The 15,526-nt window shown below is 38.6% G+C and overlaps 1 protein-coding gene across 3 annotated transcripts in view; it reads left to right on the top strand.

The window, feature by feature from the left end:
* The window catches only part of cdca2 (cell division cycle associated 2), a 45,290-nt gene extending 33,590 nt beyond the window's left edge, over window positions 1-11,700 (top strand). For all 3 annotated transcript variants that reach the window (XM_073059682.1, XM_073059699.1, XM_073059689.1), the window contains 3 exons: window positions 67-785; window positions 2,885-3,077; window positions 9,017-11,700. In XM_073059682.1, the coding sequence (XP_072915783.1) occupies window positions 67-785; window positions 2,885-3,077; window positions 9,017-10,455 (2,351 nt within the window). In that variant the 3' untranslated portion in view covers window positions 10,456-11,700. The remainder of the gene's footprint in view (window positions 1-66; window positions 786-2,884; window positions 3,078-9,016) is intronic.
* Window positions 11,701-15,526: the final 3,826 nt, after the last annotated feature.

Raw genomic sequence — 15,526 nt, 5'->3', positions numbered from 1 at the left:
AACATTAAAGGAGAGGAAACATGTATAAATATGTCAATTAAAATTTTACTTTACTTTTTGAAATAGATGACATAGAAATTAGTGCTACTGGAACACAGAATGATGATGAAGACAGATGCCGCCCAATAGCCATCGATTTTGAAATCGAATCTCCACGATCAGAATGTAACGTTGGACCAGATAATCTGAAGAGCTGTGATAAAAGCGATGAATATCTTTGTGAGGTTTTGGAAATGAAAATTCAAGAAATGAATGGAATTGTGCCACTTGCAATCAGTCCTTCTGGGTGCCCTGAGGAAGGGAGTAATGCTGCGAAGGGCAGAAATCTTACCAAAAAGAAAGATGATTGTATTAGAAAGAAATTGTTGAAAATAAAACCAGAGCCTGATAAAAAAATTACAACAGTGAATAAGCTGAAAATTTCTGAAATAGAAAGAGAATCAGAAATTGAATCTGACATGGACCATATACCCAGTGAAGTATCAAAATTAGGCGATGGATTCCTTGATCAAAACAACACTGATCTCTCCATTAATGATGTACAAACCAATTCTATAGCAGAGACATGCCCCAAAATACTCAGTCTTTCTGAACAGGGAGCTGAAAATGAAGACAAAAAAGTATGCAGTGAAGCACTTGATGCTGATGTAAGCTCTAACCCAACCATAAAGCCAAAGGAAAAGGTAAAAACTAAAAAAGTAGAACAAGAATCCAAGAAAGAAGAACCCCGCAGATCTACTAGGATCAAGAACAATGCAAATAATATTTCAAAGGGCTCAACCAGAGTAAGAAAACTTGTACTTGGAATATTTTAATCAATTGCACTGTATTTAAAATAATTTTAGTTTCATTGATATTAGATGTTGTTTTGGCTTGGAGATAAATTGGATTTTATTCATCTAATGTAAAACGGTATCCTCTATAATTGGTGTAAATTCTGAAAAGCAGTAAAAAAAAAAAAAAATTCTTAACACTGATTTCGAAGCCATTTTAATATAAAAGACTATTCCAGGGTGTGATTTTGAGATTTCTCATCATGATGGCCATAACTTCAAGACCACATCCTGCTTCTCTACAGCCATTTGACCTTTGAGAAGCAATAGAAAATGAAGAACAAAAAGAGCATGAAGGTTAAAGCAAGAGTATACCTGTTCCTATTCTGACTCATGCCTGATTTTCTACTTCTCCCCATTTTCCTGTACTAATCCCATATCCCTTGAATCTCCTAGTATCCAAAAATCTGTCAAAGTGTACTTGGGTTATCAAGATCTGTCTAGGATACCAAACCCCCCCCCCCCCCCCATAAATTCTGAGTCTGCTTCCTCTTGGAAAGTAGGTCCCTTGGCCCCTCAAGCCTTCTCTATTGTTTAATAAGATAATGGGTGCTCTGATTATAACCTGCATTCCAATCTACTTGCAGTAACCTTTCACTTCATTGCTTATTTGGTATTTACCTCTGCCTTAAAAATATTCATAGACTCCGCTTCTGCTCATTTCAAGAAGAGCTCCAAAGCTTCATGAGTCTGAGAATATTTTCACCTTATTTGTCCATAATGTGCAACTTCTTATTTTTAAATCAAGATTCTCCCACAAGACGAAACATCTTGTATAGTTCAAAGATCCCTTCTTACTTTTCTAAATCCTAGCAGATACAAGCCTAACTTGTCCAAACTTTCCTCATATTCTAAGTATTAGCCTCGAAAACCTCTCCTCAACTGATTCCAGCGCATTAATATCTTTCCAGAATAAAAAGTCCAATACTGAACACGGTACTGTGTAAGTGAACTCACCACTGCCCTATATAACTGAGGCGTAACTTACCCCATTTTTGAATTTACATTTCCCAAGCAATAAACAATAAACATTATTTTACCTTTCCTAATTACTTGCAATAATGTCACACTAGCCTTTTGTGAATCATGCAGTAGGACACCCAGATCCCTCTGCATCTTGGGAATCTGAAAGGAGCAATTTTCCAATACCTCTTTTATATTATGTTTGCTGATCTTTGCCTGCACACTTTATATCTATATCCCTTATGACCTAATTACCTGCCTTCACAATCTACTTTTCTACTTGTCTTTGTTTTATCAGCAAATTTAACAACCGTACCTTTGGTGCTTTCATCTAAATCATTTATGTAATTGTAAAAAGTTGTGACTGCAGTACTGATCCCTATGGTATACCATTTGTTGGATCTTGCTAACCAGAAAACACCTATTTATATCTACAGTGTCCTGTTATCTAGCCTTCTAGCTATGTCAAAATATTACCTCCTAAGTGACTGCTTAATTTCCTTATTAGCTTTAAGGAATAAATTCAGCACAACCTATGCTAATCAGTAGTATACTCCAGAGCCAATACTGTCCTCATCCAGTTTGGGTAGATGGCTGTTACTTTCTGCTGGAGTATCCAAAATGGGAATGAAGAATGAAAGGGTGTGATCAGAGCTATCAAAGCCAAGTAAAAGAGAGGCCAGTGATGATGGTGTGGTTGAGGGATGGACTAGAGCAGGGGATCCCAACCTTTTCTTTTATGCCATGAGCCAATACCATTAAGCAAGGGGTCTGGGCAAAGGGCAAGAGCCTAAGTTAAACCTTTCAGGCTGTAGCGATCCCTCTATTAATGTTCTGCTCATTCAGTGCTATTACATGCAATCCAAAAGACATACCGTCACGCAGCTAAGTGGTCCTAGGTTGTACTCTGAGTCAAGCTTAACATTAAGCATTATTGGTTAAGATGTAATTTTCCCTTTCTTGCATCATTGTTAATATAAATAAATCTAGTAATGTTAATAAAAAAAAAACTTGGTACAATGCTAAATCATATTGTGTATTAAACAATAAATAAGGGAACAAATGATAACAGCTAAAATGTTTTATAGGCGACTAAAGAGAAATATAGACAGAAGTTCAAGAAGGACCTATACGGAAAACGTGAATATGCTTCGAAGAAACCTTTACTGAGCCCAATTGCAGAGATTTTGGATATCTGGTCCGAATCAGCAGATCTATCTGATAGTGATGAAATGTCAACATGTGAACCTTCAAGGAGAAATAGTCTGCTTTATCTTGAAGGTAAGTAACCTTTTATATCTGGGTATAAACTAATTTTATGAAGCTGATGTAGGTTTTTCTCACTTGCAAGAGAAGAAGCAAACTAAAGTAAGAGAATTGGTCAAAAGAGAAGGTGCAATGGTAGGAGGTTGTATATGTTAGAGTATTATTCTCATACATAATTTCTAAAAGTTCTTTGCTCTGGTGTGGTGACTCTCCATATTTCCAATTGGATTTATCTTTCGACTGAATTAATCAAGGGTCACTTATTAAAGTGTTTGCCAGAAAGGCCAGCATCAGAATCAGGTTTATTATCACTGGCATATGTCATACAATTTGTTGTTTTGTGGCAGCAGTACAGTGTAAGACATAAAAACACTAAGTTACAGATAAATAGTACTGTAGATGAATAATCAAGTATTGCTCATGGATTCATTGACCATTCAGAAATCTGATGACAGATGGGAAGAAGCTGTAATTAAACTATTGAATATGAGCCTTCAGGTTCCTTTACCTCCCTACTGGCAGTAATGAGAAGAGGGAACATTCTAGATGGTGAAGATCCTTAATAATGGGTGCCGTTTTCTTGAGGGACTGCCACTTGAAGATGTTCTTGATGGTGGGTGAGTTGTGCCTGTGATCAAGCTGGCTGAGTCTACAACCCTCTACGCATTGGAGCCTTTATAGGGCATGATTCAACCAGGCAGAATGCTCCCCATTGTACATTTGCAGAAATTTGCAAGAGACTTTGGTGACATGTCAAATCTCCTTAAACTCTTAATGCAGTATAGCCACTCCATGACTTCTTCGTGATTGCATGAATGTGTTTGGACCAAGGATAGGTCCTCTGAGACGTTGATGCCAGAAGCTTGAAGCTGCTCACCCTTTCATCAATGAGGACTTTCATCTCCCAACTTTCCTTTCCTGAACTCCACAATCAGTTCCTTGGGCTCACTGACATTGAGGGAACTGTGATTGTGACACCACTCAATCGTTAATCTTTCTTGCTCCTGTACACTTTGTCCTCACCATCTAGGATTCTGCCAACAATAGTGAATGTCATCAGTGAATTTATTGACGTCATTTGAGTTGGGCTTAGCTGTGCGGGTATAAATGTCGAGGGAATGGAGCTGTGGGCTAAACATGTGTTTATTGATTGTCAGCAAAGAGGAGATATCATTACTGATCTTCACTGACTCCTGACGAGGAAGTCAAGGGATCCAGTTGCAGAGGGAGGCACAGTGTCCCTGGTTTTGAAGCTTGTTGATTAGCACTGAGGGGGTGATGGTGTTGAACGCCAAGCTGCAATCGATAGAGAGCAGCCTGGATGTATGTATTGCTGATATCCAGATACTCCAAGGCCAAGTGGAGAGCCAGTGAGATAGTGTCCGCTGTAGACCTGTTGTGGCAGTAGCCAAGTAACTGTCGGTCATGCTGTAACTCAGGCAGAAGTTAACTCCGGCCATAACCGATCTCTCAAAGACTTCACCACAATAGATGTGAGTGTTGTTAGGTGATAGTCACTAAAGAAGCCTACCATACTCTTCCTGGGCATTGGTATGATTGATGCCCTTTTGAAGCAGGTGAGAACATTTGACAGCCGCAGTGACAAACTAAATATGTCCTTGAACACTCCAGCCAGTTGGTTGGCACAGGTTTTCAGTACCTTGCTAGTTACACCATTGGGACCTGATGCCTTGCGAAGATTCACCCTCTTGATAGATGTTCTGACATCGGCCTCTGAAGCAGTAATCACAGGGTCACCAGATGCTGCGAGGATTCACATAGGTGTACTTTCATTCTCCCTTTCAAAGCATGCATAAAAGGCATTGAGCTCACTGGGGAGTGAATCATCACAGCCATTTATACTGTTAGATTTCAAATTATAGGAAGTAATGGCTTGCAAACCCTGCCACAGCTGTCGTGCATTTGATTGTATCTCTAACTTCTTATGGAATTGCCTTTTTGCTCTCACGATGGCCTTCTGTAGGTCATACCTCAACATTTTGTAGGGTTCTGGATCACTAATTCTTGAATATCACAGAACTGTGAATCTCCTGATTCATCTAGTGCTTCTGGTTTGGGTCTGTTCTTGGAGATGCACATTTATCCATGTAGGTCTTGATGAAATCAGTGACAACTGTCATTCAGATCCAAAGCTGAGTCCTTGAATGTGGTCCAGTCCACTGATTCATGACAATCCTGTACATACTCTTCTGCCTCCCTTGACCGTTCCTTTGTGGTCCTCACTTCTGGTGCTGCGGTCCTCAGTCTCTGCCTGTACGATGGGAGTAGAAGTGTGGGCCTGGGATGGCATGGTAAGCATTCATGAGGGTAGTGTAACAGTGGTCAAATGTGTTAGCTCCTCTGGCTCTACTCATGACATGGTGGTGGTAGTTTGTTAGAGACGACTTCAGGCAGGTCTGATTGAAGACCCCAGCAGTAATCAGGTAGGTATCAGGGTAAGCTGTCTTGTGATTGTTGATCACAGTGCTCAGCTCCTCCAGTGCCAGCTTGATGTTTACTAATGGTGGAATGTAAACTGCAATCAGGATGATAGAGAATTCCTTGGCGGATATAATGGACAACACTTGACCGCCAGATACTCAAGGTCAAGGAAGCAAGACTGGGACAGAAGCACTAGGCCTCTGCTCCACAATAAGTTAATCCTAAAGCAAAAATCGCCACCTCTGCCTTTACTCGATGCTGCTGTCCAGTCATGTGCCAGCCATGTGTCTGTAGTACTGGGGTGGGCCATGCCTTTATGAAACAAAGTACACAACAGTCCCTAACGGTACTGTAATCTAAATTGTTTTCCAGACACTGTACATTAGCCAAGAGGATAGTAGGGAGAGGCATGGGACCCCTGCATTTCAGTTTTTGGGCGCCAATGCTTTTTTGCTGGTGGGTGAGAGGAGAGTTGTGGGGGGGCTTTGGGATTCTAATGTTTAACTGTCATTCATTCTTTGGGGCAGTCCTGTTTTCGTGGATGTTTGTGAAGAAAAAGAAATTCAGCTTGTATATCGAATACATTTCTCTGACATTAAATGTACCTTTTTATTTTTATGTGGCCTTTCTAGAGTCATAGAAAAGTACAGCACAGAAATAAGCCACTTGGCCAATCTAGTCTGTGTTGACCCATTTAAACTGACTACTCCCATCAAACTGCAGCGGGACCATAGCCATCCATACTCTGCATCCATGGACCTATCCAAACTTCTCTTAAACTTTGAAATCGAGCTCGCATGCATAACTTGTGCTAGCAGCTCGTTGCACGCTGTCACAACCCTCTGAGTGAAGAAGTTTCCCCTTAAACTGTGCACCTTTCACCCTTGACCCATGACCTCTGGTTGTAGTCCCACCCAACCTCAGTGGAAAAAACCTGCTTACATTTACCCTATCTATACTCATAATTTCATATACCTCTATCAAATCTTCTCTCAATCTTCTACATTCTAAGGAATAAAGTCTTAACCTATTCAACCTTTCCTTATAACTCACAACCTCCAGACCCGGCGAAATCCTTATAAATTTTCTCTACTCTTTCAACTGGTGATAAATTTGTACCGTTAATTGCTATATAGATTCCTGGACAATTCAGAACAGCACTCCATACTACTTTCTATTTAAATCCCTGTTGTTTTTAATGGGTGCAATTTCTGTATTTGAAATCCTGAAATAAGGCTGAAAGTCCTTATTTCAAGCTATTTGCCTTTACCACTTTAATATAATATGGTTGGTGGGGGAAAAAAAAACCTTCAGGTAATTTGTCATTGTCATCATGCTGTTATAAGCCAGAAAAAATTCTCTTATAATTTGGCTGCTTGAAGAACTTAACTATTGTCAAATTACAATTGCATGACCTGAAGTCCATTTGTTACTTGCCATCTCTCCTGTGGCTTTTGTGCATGTCTGCTATTTTGGCCAACTTTGAGCTCAGTGTTTTTGCTGGAAGTAGCAAATTAGTGTCATAATATTTTCTTTTCCTCTCTATTTGCAGCCCACAGCTTTGAATTGTTTAGGAGAATGTGATGATGCAATCTATATTTTATTAACATTGCATGAATACACTTTGCTAATTAAATGGTACAGGATGTCCCTCAAAATGCAGGATACTACCTGACATAAATTTTTACACTTGCTTAGTTGGTATAGCCTGTAAAGCTATCAACATAATGTCTTGATACTCAATTTACTGAGCTAGTTGATTTCAGTTGGGTTGATATGTGAGGTGCTGACGTGAAGTTCAGGTCGGCTGGACTCTGTGGTGAGTGGTGCTGGGTTTGAATCTGGCCGGCTCCTTGCACACTTACCATCTGTGCTGGGTTGAGCGTTCAGCTAGCAACTCAGCCTCGTAAAAAAAAAACCAGACAAAATGCTAAAGAAATGGCAAAATTGTCACTCAATGCACCACAAGGTGAAGAGAGGAATTCCATTCCGAAGTGCAGTTCATTGGTTTGGTTGTATATTCAGATAATGACTACACTTCAGTAAAGTTTGTAGGAAGTGTTATGTGGTAAATATATCACTTCAGAAAATATTAATGATTTTGAACAGGATTCCAGAATTTGTTTTAGCCTTATCTCTATTGGCTTAAGTGTAGTATGTTGCTTTAGAACATTAAAAGCACTCTGAATGTAATTTCTTGCTGACTTAATGATCTATAAGCAGTGTAGGAAAAATAAATATACATGGGTATTAGAAACTATCACTGTTTATGCTAAATTTCTTGAAGTCTTATTTCAGTCAGATATAATTTGAAGTCAATACCATTTCAACCATTGTCACTCAATAACAAGCTAGAAAAGCTGATAATCAAAATAGCCTTGTCCTCTGGCTCTCCTTACAACTTTCCACCCTCAGCACCACAAACGAGACCCTTAATGTTGCAAATATGGATAATCTTAAACCAAAATGAATGCATAAAGCAGAGTTGTGTGATAGTGTCACCCTTTATAATTGAGCTTTTTTTTGTTGCAATAATTATATCAATATATCCATTGGCCGTTTTCAATATTTTTTGGCAATGAGATGCATTCTACTATAGTCTAACACTAGTACCTTTGTCCCTGTTCATCTCTATGTCCCACTATCTCCTATTCTCATTGCTACCATCCAGGAAGAAGGTACAGGAGCCTGAAGGCATGCACTTAGTGATTCAGGAGTGCCTTCTTCACCTCTGCTATCCGATATATGAATGGACATTGAACCCATGAACAATACCTCACTTCTTTTTTTGTACTACTTACTTAATTTAACTAATTAATATATACCCCAAAAGTTGGAGGAAGTCAGCAGGTCAGGCAGCATCTGTAGAACAGAACAAATAGTTGACATTTTAGGCTGATGCTGCCTGACATATATGTATATAAGTATATACTTACTGTTATTCAGAGTTGTTGGCGCGTGGCCTGGTGGATCAGGCATCAGACTAGTAACCTGAAGGTCACTGGTTCGAGCCTCAGCTGAGGCAGCGTGTCTGTGTCCTTGAGTAAGGCACTTAACAACACATTGCTCTGCGACAACACCGGTGCCAAGCTGCATGGGTCCTAGTGCCCTTCCCTTGGACAACATTGGTGGTGTAGAGAGGGAAAAGCTTGCAGTCCCATACAACCCTGCCCAGGCCTGCGCCCTGGAAAAACCTTCCAAGGCGCAAATCCATGGTCTCACAAGACTAACGGATGCCTGTTACTATATTCAGAGTTATTAAAATTATTATTTATTGTATTATGTTGGTGCAGAAAAAAAACAAATTTCATGGCATATGCTGGTGATATCAAAGCTTATTCTGATTCTGACTTCAAATACCTGAATTTTTTTTTTCTGTTTTTAGTGCATCACCTATTCAATCAGCTGAGGCCAAAAGCTGGAAAAATGCTAAATAATTGAGCTTTACTTTTTTCTGTCACCATTCGACGATTCCAAGACATTTCCTAACTGTTTTGTTTCATACTAAACAGGTATTGATGTCGGAAGAAAAGGTAGTCAGTGCATGTCCACACCTGAGTGTATTACTGATAGATGTGCTCCTGCTTCTCTTACCGAGTTAGTTGGGCAAAGAGCACGGGGACGCGGAAGACCAAGAAAGAGACCAGTGCACTGCATCGAGGAGGAACAGAATAATCAGTCAGATTCTGAAAGTAAAACTCCGAAAGGGAACACTGGAGTTTGTCAGTTTGTGCCCAAGAAATCAAACCAGTCTAATTACAGTCTCAAAAGTGGCAGTGGTCCATCACCCTCTCTGTGCGAAGGTAAAAAAGACATTGCGTTTGAAGTAAAAGAACTGAAAATTTCAAGGGTTGATAATGTCACCAAAGATAGGAAACCCACAAATGCAAGAAGGAAATCTTCAATAAAGATTAAAAACAAATATTTCTCCAAAGAACCTTCTCCGGAGACTAGTCGGCAGGGAATGGCATGCGCGCAAAATCTATCTGCAGGACGGGGTGTAACGGAAGCTGGACTTGAAGAATATTCTGAGCAAGTTCATGCTGATGATTACAATGGAGTAGGTTCTTTACTGGAATCTGGATCAAACATTCTTGAAGATTTCAATGTTCACCAGCTAACTGACCCAAGTGAAACACAGGAATTGACTCCTGTCAGTACATCTACTGCACCTGAAAAGTCTCAAGTAACCATAAGTGAACCAGTGGCAAATGGTATAACTGTTCTTGAGGAAAAGGACCTCTGTATTTTCCTTCCAGATGCTCAAGAGGTATTTCTAAGTAGACCCAGCCACAGGCGAAGCAAGTTATTCAGTGCAGCAGATCTGCCATGTATGACGGAATCAGAACAGGCCCTAGAGGGTAAAGGACATTGTGTCATTGATGCAGGAGATGAATATGAAGACAAAGACCAGAACCTCTCTGGAAGAGTAGAGGGAGATTCTTGTAACATGATTCCTGAATCTGCTTACCCCAATCAACAAATGTTCACTGATGGAGTAGGTGAATCCCACAAAACAACCAATTGTGAACCTCTGTTTTTCAGTTTTGACCTTTGTTTGGAGCAGAAAAAGTCTAATATTTTTGAAGCAGCCAAACAGTTTGAAACCGGCATAAAATGTTCTGATGGTTTTCTTCAAAATGCAAAACCTGTAAAGAAGAAGGTGAGGCGTAGTGCCCGACTTTCTGGCTGCATGAATAAAGAAGGACTGACCTGGATAGATGTAAAAAGTCCTGGACACTTGCAGGAAAGAAATGCGACTGCTCGATTGAGCAGAAGATCATTGGGGCTCATTGAATCAGAAAGTAAATTACCGAGTGCAGAAGATGTTGCGAGCAAAACTGCATCTCAGGCAAGTATAAGGATACTCTATCGAAGGTCACTGTCCTGTAACAGAGAGAAAGTATTTAAGTTGGAAGAACCGCACCCGAAGAGCATTATATTGGACTAAAGTTATTTTAAAGAACAGTGCAGCTATTTTAGTTTACCTGAACAAAATAGTTCTTTTACTAGGCCATTATGATAAATATGTGAAATGTTTATATTGTGTCCATATATACTTGAAAAATGCCCAGCAATATAGTTTTATATATATGATATATATATATATATATGTCATGTCTAAAGCCAGTATTGCTGTTTCTACGAAGTATGAATAACCATATGTGTGTGAAATACAGTGACTATTTAAGGGGTGAAATCTGAACTGTGCACGAAGGTGCAGGTTACCTTAAACTGCTCTTCCACAACTGAATACAGTTTCACTTGGCCACATCCCATGTGAAAATCAATTAACCAGCAGGAAAGTAATAATCTTAAAGTTGCCTAAGCAATGTAATTCTATGATTGTGCTGGCAAATTAAAACATGTAAATTAAATTTTTGGAGTTCTTCACGAACAGTGCGATAAATGGGAGTTACGTGCTTGAAGCATGTCTGGATCATGTACGTTAGTTTTCCCATTGGTTGCTTAATGTGTGAAGCTAACTTATGTGGTGGCAGGTTAAGTTGAAAAATGAAATACAAATTCGTTACTTGTTCAAACTTAAAGTGGAATTTTAAACCGTGGGCATGGTCCTTTTTTCTATTGGCTCTTGTTATGACCGAGGTCATCTTTAATAGTGGCGTCTCTAAAATAACTGAGATCAGCTAATGACAAGGAGCAGAAATTAAATCAGATATGCTATGTTCTCTATAGCCGAAGGAAAAGCCTTGATTTTGGGTATGAAGGCCTTTGGGGAGTTGTTAATTTGAATTAACCATCTAATGTTATTATCCAACTTATTTTGATCCAAATGCAATTCTTTGGCTCTTTAAGAAATTGAAATAGTGAGACAATTATGTGTAACAGGAATATCCTGATGATAATTTAAAAAAAGATGTATCCAAATGAGACAACTGGAAGTGATAAGTCCGCTTAGGATATTTAGAAGAGCTCTTTACATATTCTTTGCCAATTTAAAAAATATAAAAGTTGCTGAATTATAACACTGGTAGGTGGACACCTATGTATTGAAATTTGAAGATTTTATTTGTTTGGCTCTATTGTACACCAATTTTGAGATGCATCTTTTGTTGTAGAAGCTGATAAAAATATTATTTGTATTTTTATGTGAACCACTTTTGCTTACTCTTATTTTCATTTGAAGAAAAATTAGTTGTTGAGATAATTCAAATAAATAGGCATAAAAGATGAATTTACTGACCTCAATGTTCTACTACACAACAGTATTGAAATAGCACTAAAGTTTTCTGATTAATGTGTGGAGGAGATGAGCTTTTTGCACACATATCAAATCTGTTCTGCAGATCTGTGGTGCTTGGATGATTTCGGGTCCTCTCTTGAGCTGGTCCAAATTTGTAACTCCATTATCATTCATGTGGCATGAAACAGAGGAGTCTCTTTCGGCCCCACAAGATAATTTGAGTATTTCACAGGGTGCTGATCCATAATTGGAGGTGGAAAGATTGGACTAACAAGACCAGTGAAACAAGAAAAAAAAACACAAGATTCTCTTGGTTGGTAAAACTTGAGTTGGGGCAGAGAGTTTCAGGTTCAATCTCCACACTGAAATTTGAACACAAAATCTCGAAGTTCAAAGTAGGTCTCCTTACAGAACAAGAAACCCAAAATAACCCAGTTTTTAAAAACAAAAAGACTGACAAGCACCTAATGTGCTGAGAGAGAGTGCACATTTCTTCATCTAATTCCTTTGTAACTGAGTAATTTGAGGTGAGTGTTTTTAAAAAGTAGTTTTCATAGAAGAATGCAATTATTCTAATCTCAGCACGCACCATCAAAAACTGATTGTGGTCTCATTACTCTTGTATGCCTCCGAGATAATGATAATTACAAAGGAACTATCTACAGTACAGAAACTGCTACTCAGCCCAACAGGCTCCTCAAGCTTCCACCAGTTCAAAGTTCAAAGTAAATTTGTCATTGAAGTATGCATATGTCACTATGTACATATTTCATACTACTCTGAGATTCATTTTCTTGCAGGCAATTGCAGCAAAACAAAGAAATATAATAGAGTTAATGAAAAACTACACACTCAAACAAAAACTGACAAACAACCAATGTGCAAAATAGGACAAACTGCAAATGCAAAAAATACAAATAATAATACACAAGATGTAGAATCCTTGAAAGTAACCTCCATATATTCCTGTGTAAACCCTTCAATGTATCTGATTGCTAATTCTCAGATAGTTATCTAGTTCTCCAGTATATTTTCATTATTCCTTGTAACAACTTGTCTTGATAACTACACTGGATTTATTATTGCTAATATTATCATTAGTATTATTTATTATAGAAATTATTATTAAATTTATTAGTTACTACTTGTGTCTTGACTGAAAGATCAGGTGAATGCAATTGTATTTCTCATCCACACCATGCCTGTACTTTTAACTGCTACCACAAGATGGCAGCATTATACCAGGCCATACGTTAAATATTGGTTTACATAAACTCCAAAAACAAAAGAACTTTGTTGGGTATTTGGTATTACAATAGTATCAAAGTGCACAGGGTGTAATATTCTGATTCTGAACCTGACTTGGGTATCCAAGTAGTGTCAATTTTATTTCTTGTTTCCTGGGGAAAGTTTTAAGATAAATCTGGGACTCCTACTGTTCAGAGCAAGGGTAAATATGAACTTGTATTGAAATTTCTGATTTTATTGCCACACAGATGCAGCAGTCGCCCTTTAAGCCCACGGCATAAATGTTCCTCCAGTAAAACACTTGAAAGCACAGAGTGCAGTTATTTTAGCAAACGGGGCATATTTTTGCTGAGGCAGTTTTTATGTTAATAAGTTTATTTTGGTGGGTTAAACATGATTATCATTTAAGAAAAATGCTTGAATTATGTAGTTAGCCAGGTGGTACCTGTGGAGAGAGAAACCAGATGATGTCTCAGGTGGGTGATCTTCCACCAATTTCCTCTACACTGAATGACCTATAAAAAGGCATTGAACAGAAGTGCACTTATTGGACAGTCAATACTTCAACTGTCAATGCAGGGTCTTCAAGACAGCGGTGCATGTGCTCATGGTCCATGGATTCTACTTGTCTGTGAGCCTGGAAGTTCAGAAAAGATGCAAGCTCATCACCCAGTTTCATAAGGAAGGTGTGGAGAAATGCATTAGCATTGGGAGACTTTGTATAAGCAACGTTTGCTGGATGGCAGGGCAGATCACCAATGCAGAGGATAAAAAGGATGGTGTGTTACAGCAGGATGTACGAGAACTCCTGTGCGGACTGGAGCAACACTGTGGATACTCCTGAAGCAGCTTGAAATATGAACTGAAGCCCTTTACAGCAGTTTCAGGTCACTGCACCTATGAGAAGCAAGATCAAGCAGAATAGTGCAACGCACTTGCTTTTCCTTTATACTTGGGATAGATTTGAGTTAAGTAAGAGTTTCACCATCAAGAATATTTTCGTTGTGAGCCAGATCTTGGCGCCAAGACACAACATTGTCAGTGCTTCCAAAGCATTGTGTACTACCATTCACTGGTCAGCACATTTCTTCAAAAGTGTTGCTTGTTGCTTCCTCAGAATTGTTTTTGTTTATGATAGGCTGCTTGAAGCTGAACTCAAGTATAATTTTAGACTACTTGTGTCTTGTTGGAATTTGGAGAAACAAGAAATGAACTTTAATTGAATATAATGTGTTTAATTGCATAACAGCACTGACGCTTTGCAATAGTTCAGCTAAGCTAAAAGTGTTTTGTCGATTATTTCCATTTGTACTTAGTGTCTGAGGCTTCTCACTTAATTGTCCAACAGTAATCAGCCAGCTCTGATGGATTCCAGTTTCTTTGATACTGTTTCTCCATGACTGCAATGTCCTGGTGAAACCTTTCACCATGCTTGTCATTGGCAACACCAAGATCTGGAGGGAAGAAGTCTAAATGGGAATGCAGAAAATTAATCTTTAGTCGCACATGTCGCACTTAGTGGTTTGTGTGCTTGAAGCATGTTGTCAACCAGCTGCACGTAGTTTGATGCTCTGTAGTTGCCAAGAAAATCAACAACATCCTTGAATACCTTCCATGTGATTTTCTCTGATCCCACTAGAAGTTCTTCAAATTGTCTGTCATTGATGACCTATTTGATTTGTGGACCAACAAAAATACCTTCCTTCATCTTGGTATCAGTGATTCTGCTTGAATTATTAATTGAACCAACAAATTTTGGTGATATCAAAAAATTGGTGTGTGATATGAAATTTCATGGCGATTTTCATGAAAACTAGCCCAAAATCCATAAGATACACTCAAAAGTATTCAGGAAGATCTTTGTAGTCCAGTGTAAGTACTGTAATACTACAGGTGTCTCCTCCCCCCCCCCCCCTTACAAAGGTAGAGCGTTCCTATGAAACCTTTCTTAAGCTGAAATGGCGTAAAGCGAAAACCATTCATTTACATGGGAAAAATGTTCATAAAAGCGAAAATCCTCTTTGTAATGTGAAAACAGGTTACTAATGTAGGTCTTTTGTAAAAGCGAAGTGGCATAAAGCGGGAGACACCTGTATTTCCATTTCCAGTTAGAACGTTCTGCCTTGTTTATAGTGTAATAAATTGTCACTAATCATTTCTCCACAGATACTGCCTGAAATACTATATCTAGGATTTTCTGTTATTTCAAATTTCCAGCATCAGCGTATTGTTTGGTCTTTGAAGTATTTGCAGCAGCTTTCAAGTTTGGGCCAGGCTAGGTGAATTACAAAGTTATTTCATGTTTTAAACATTTCAGATGTTAGAATACAAATTAATCACCATGTGGTATGGCCTGCTGGTCTAGTGGTTTAATAATCTGAGTAATAGTTCTTCTTGAGAAACACAAGAGGCTGGAGAGGGATAAACAAAGTTAAAAGTGAATTCATTGTATATGTCACCATATACAACTCTGAGATTCATGTTTTTTGCAAGCATACTCAAGAAACCCATAATAGGATAATAACCATAATAGAATCAATGAAAGACGGCAAACTGGAAATACAAAAAT

This window comes from Hemitrygon akajei, chromosome 1 (assembly GCF_048418815.1).
Source record: "Hemitrygon akajei chromosome 1, sHemAka1.3, whole genome shotgun sequence".
NCBI classification, from domain to species: Eukaryota; Metazoa; Chordata; class Chondrichthyes; order Myliobatiformes; family Dasyatidae; genus Hemitrygon; species Hemitrygon akajei.
Note: the sequence above shows the minus strand (reverse complement) of the source record. Positions and strands in the feature narration are given on the sequence as shown.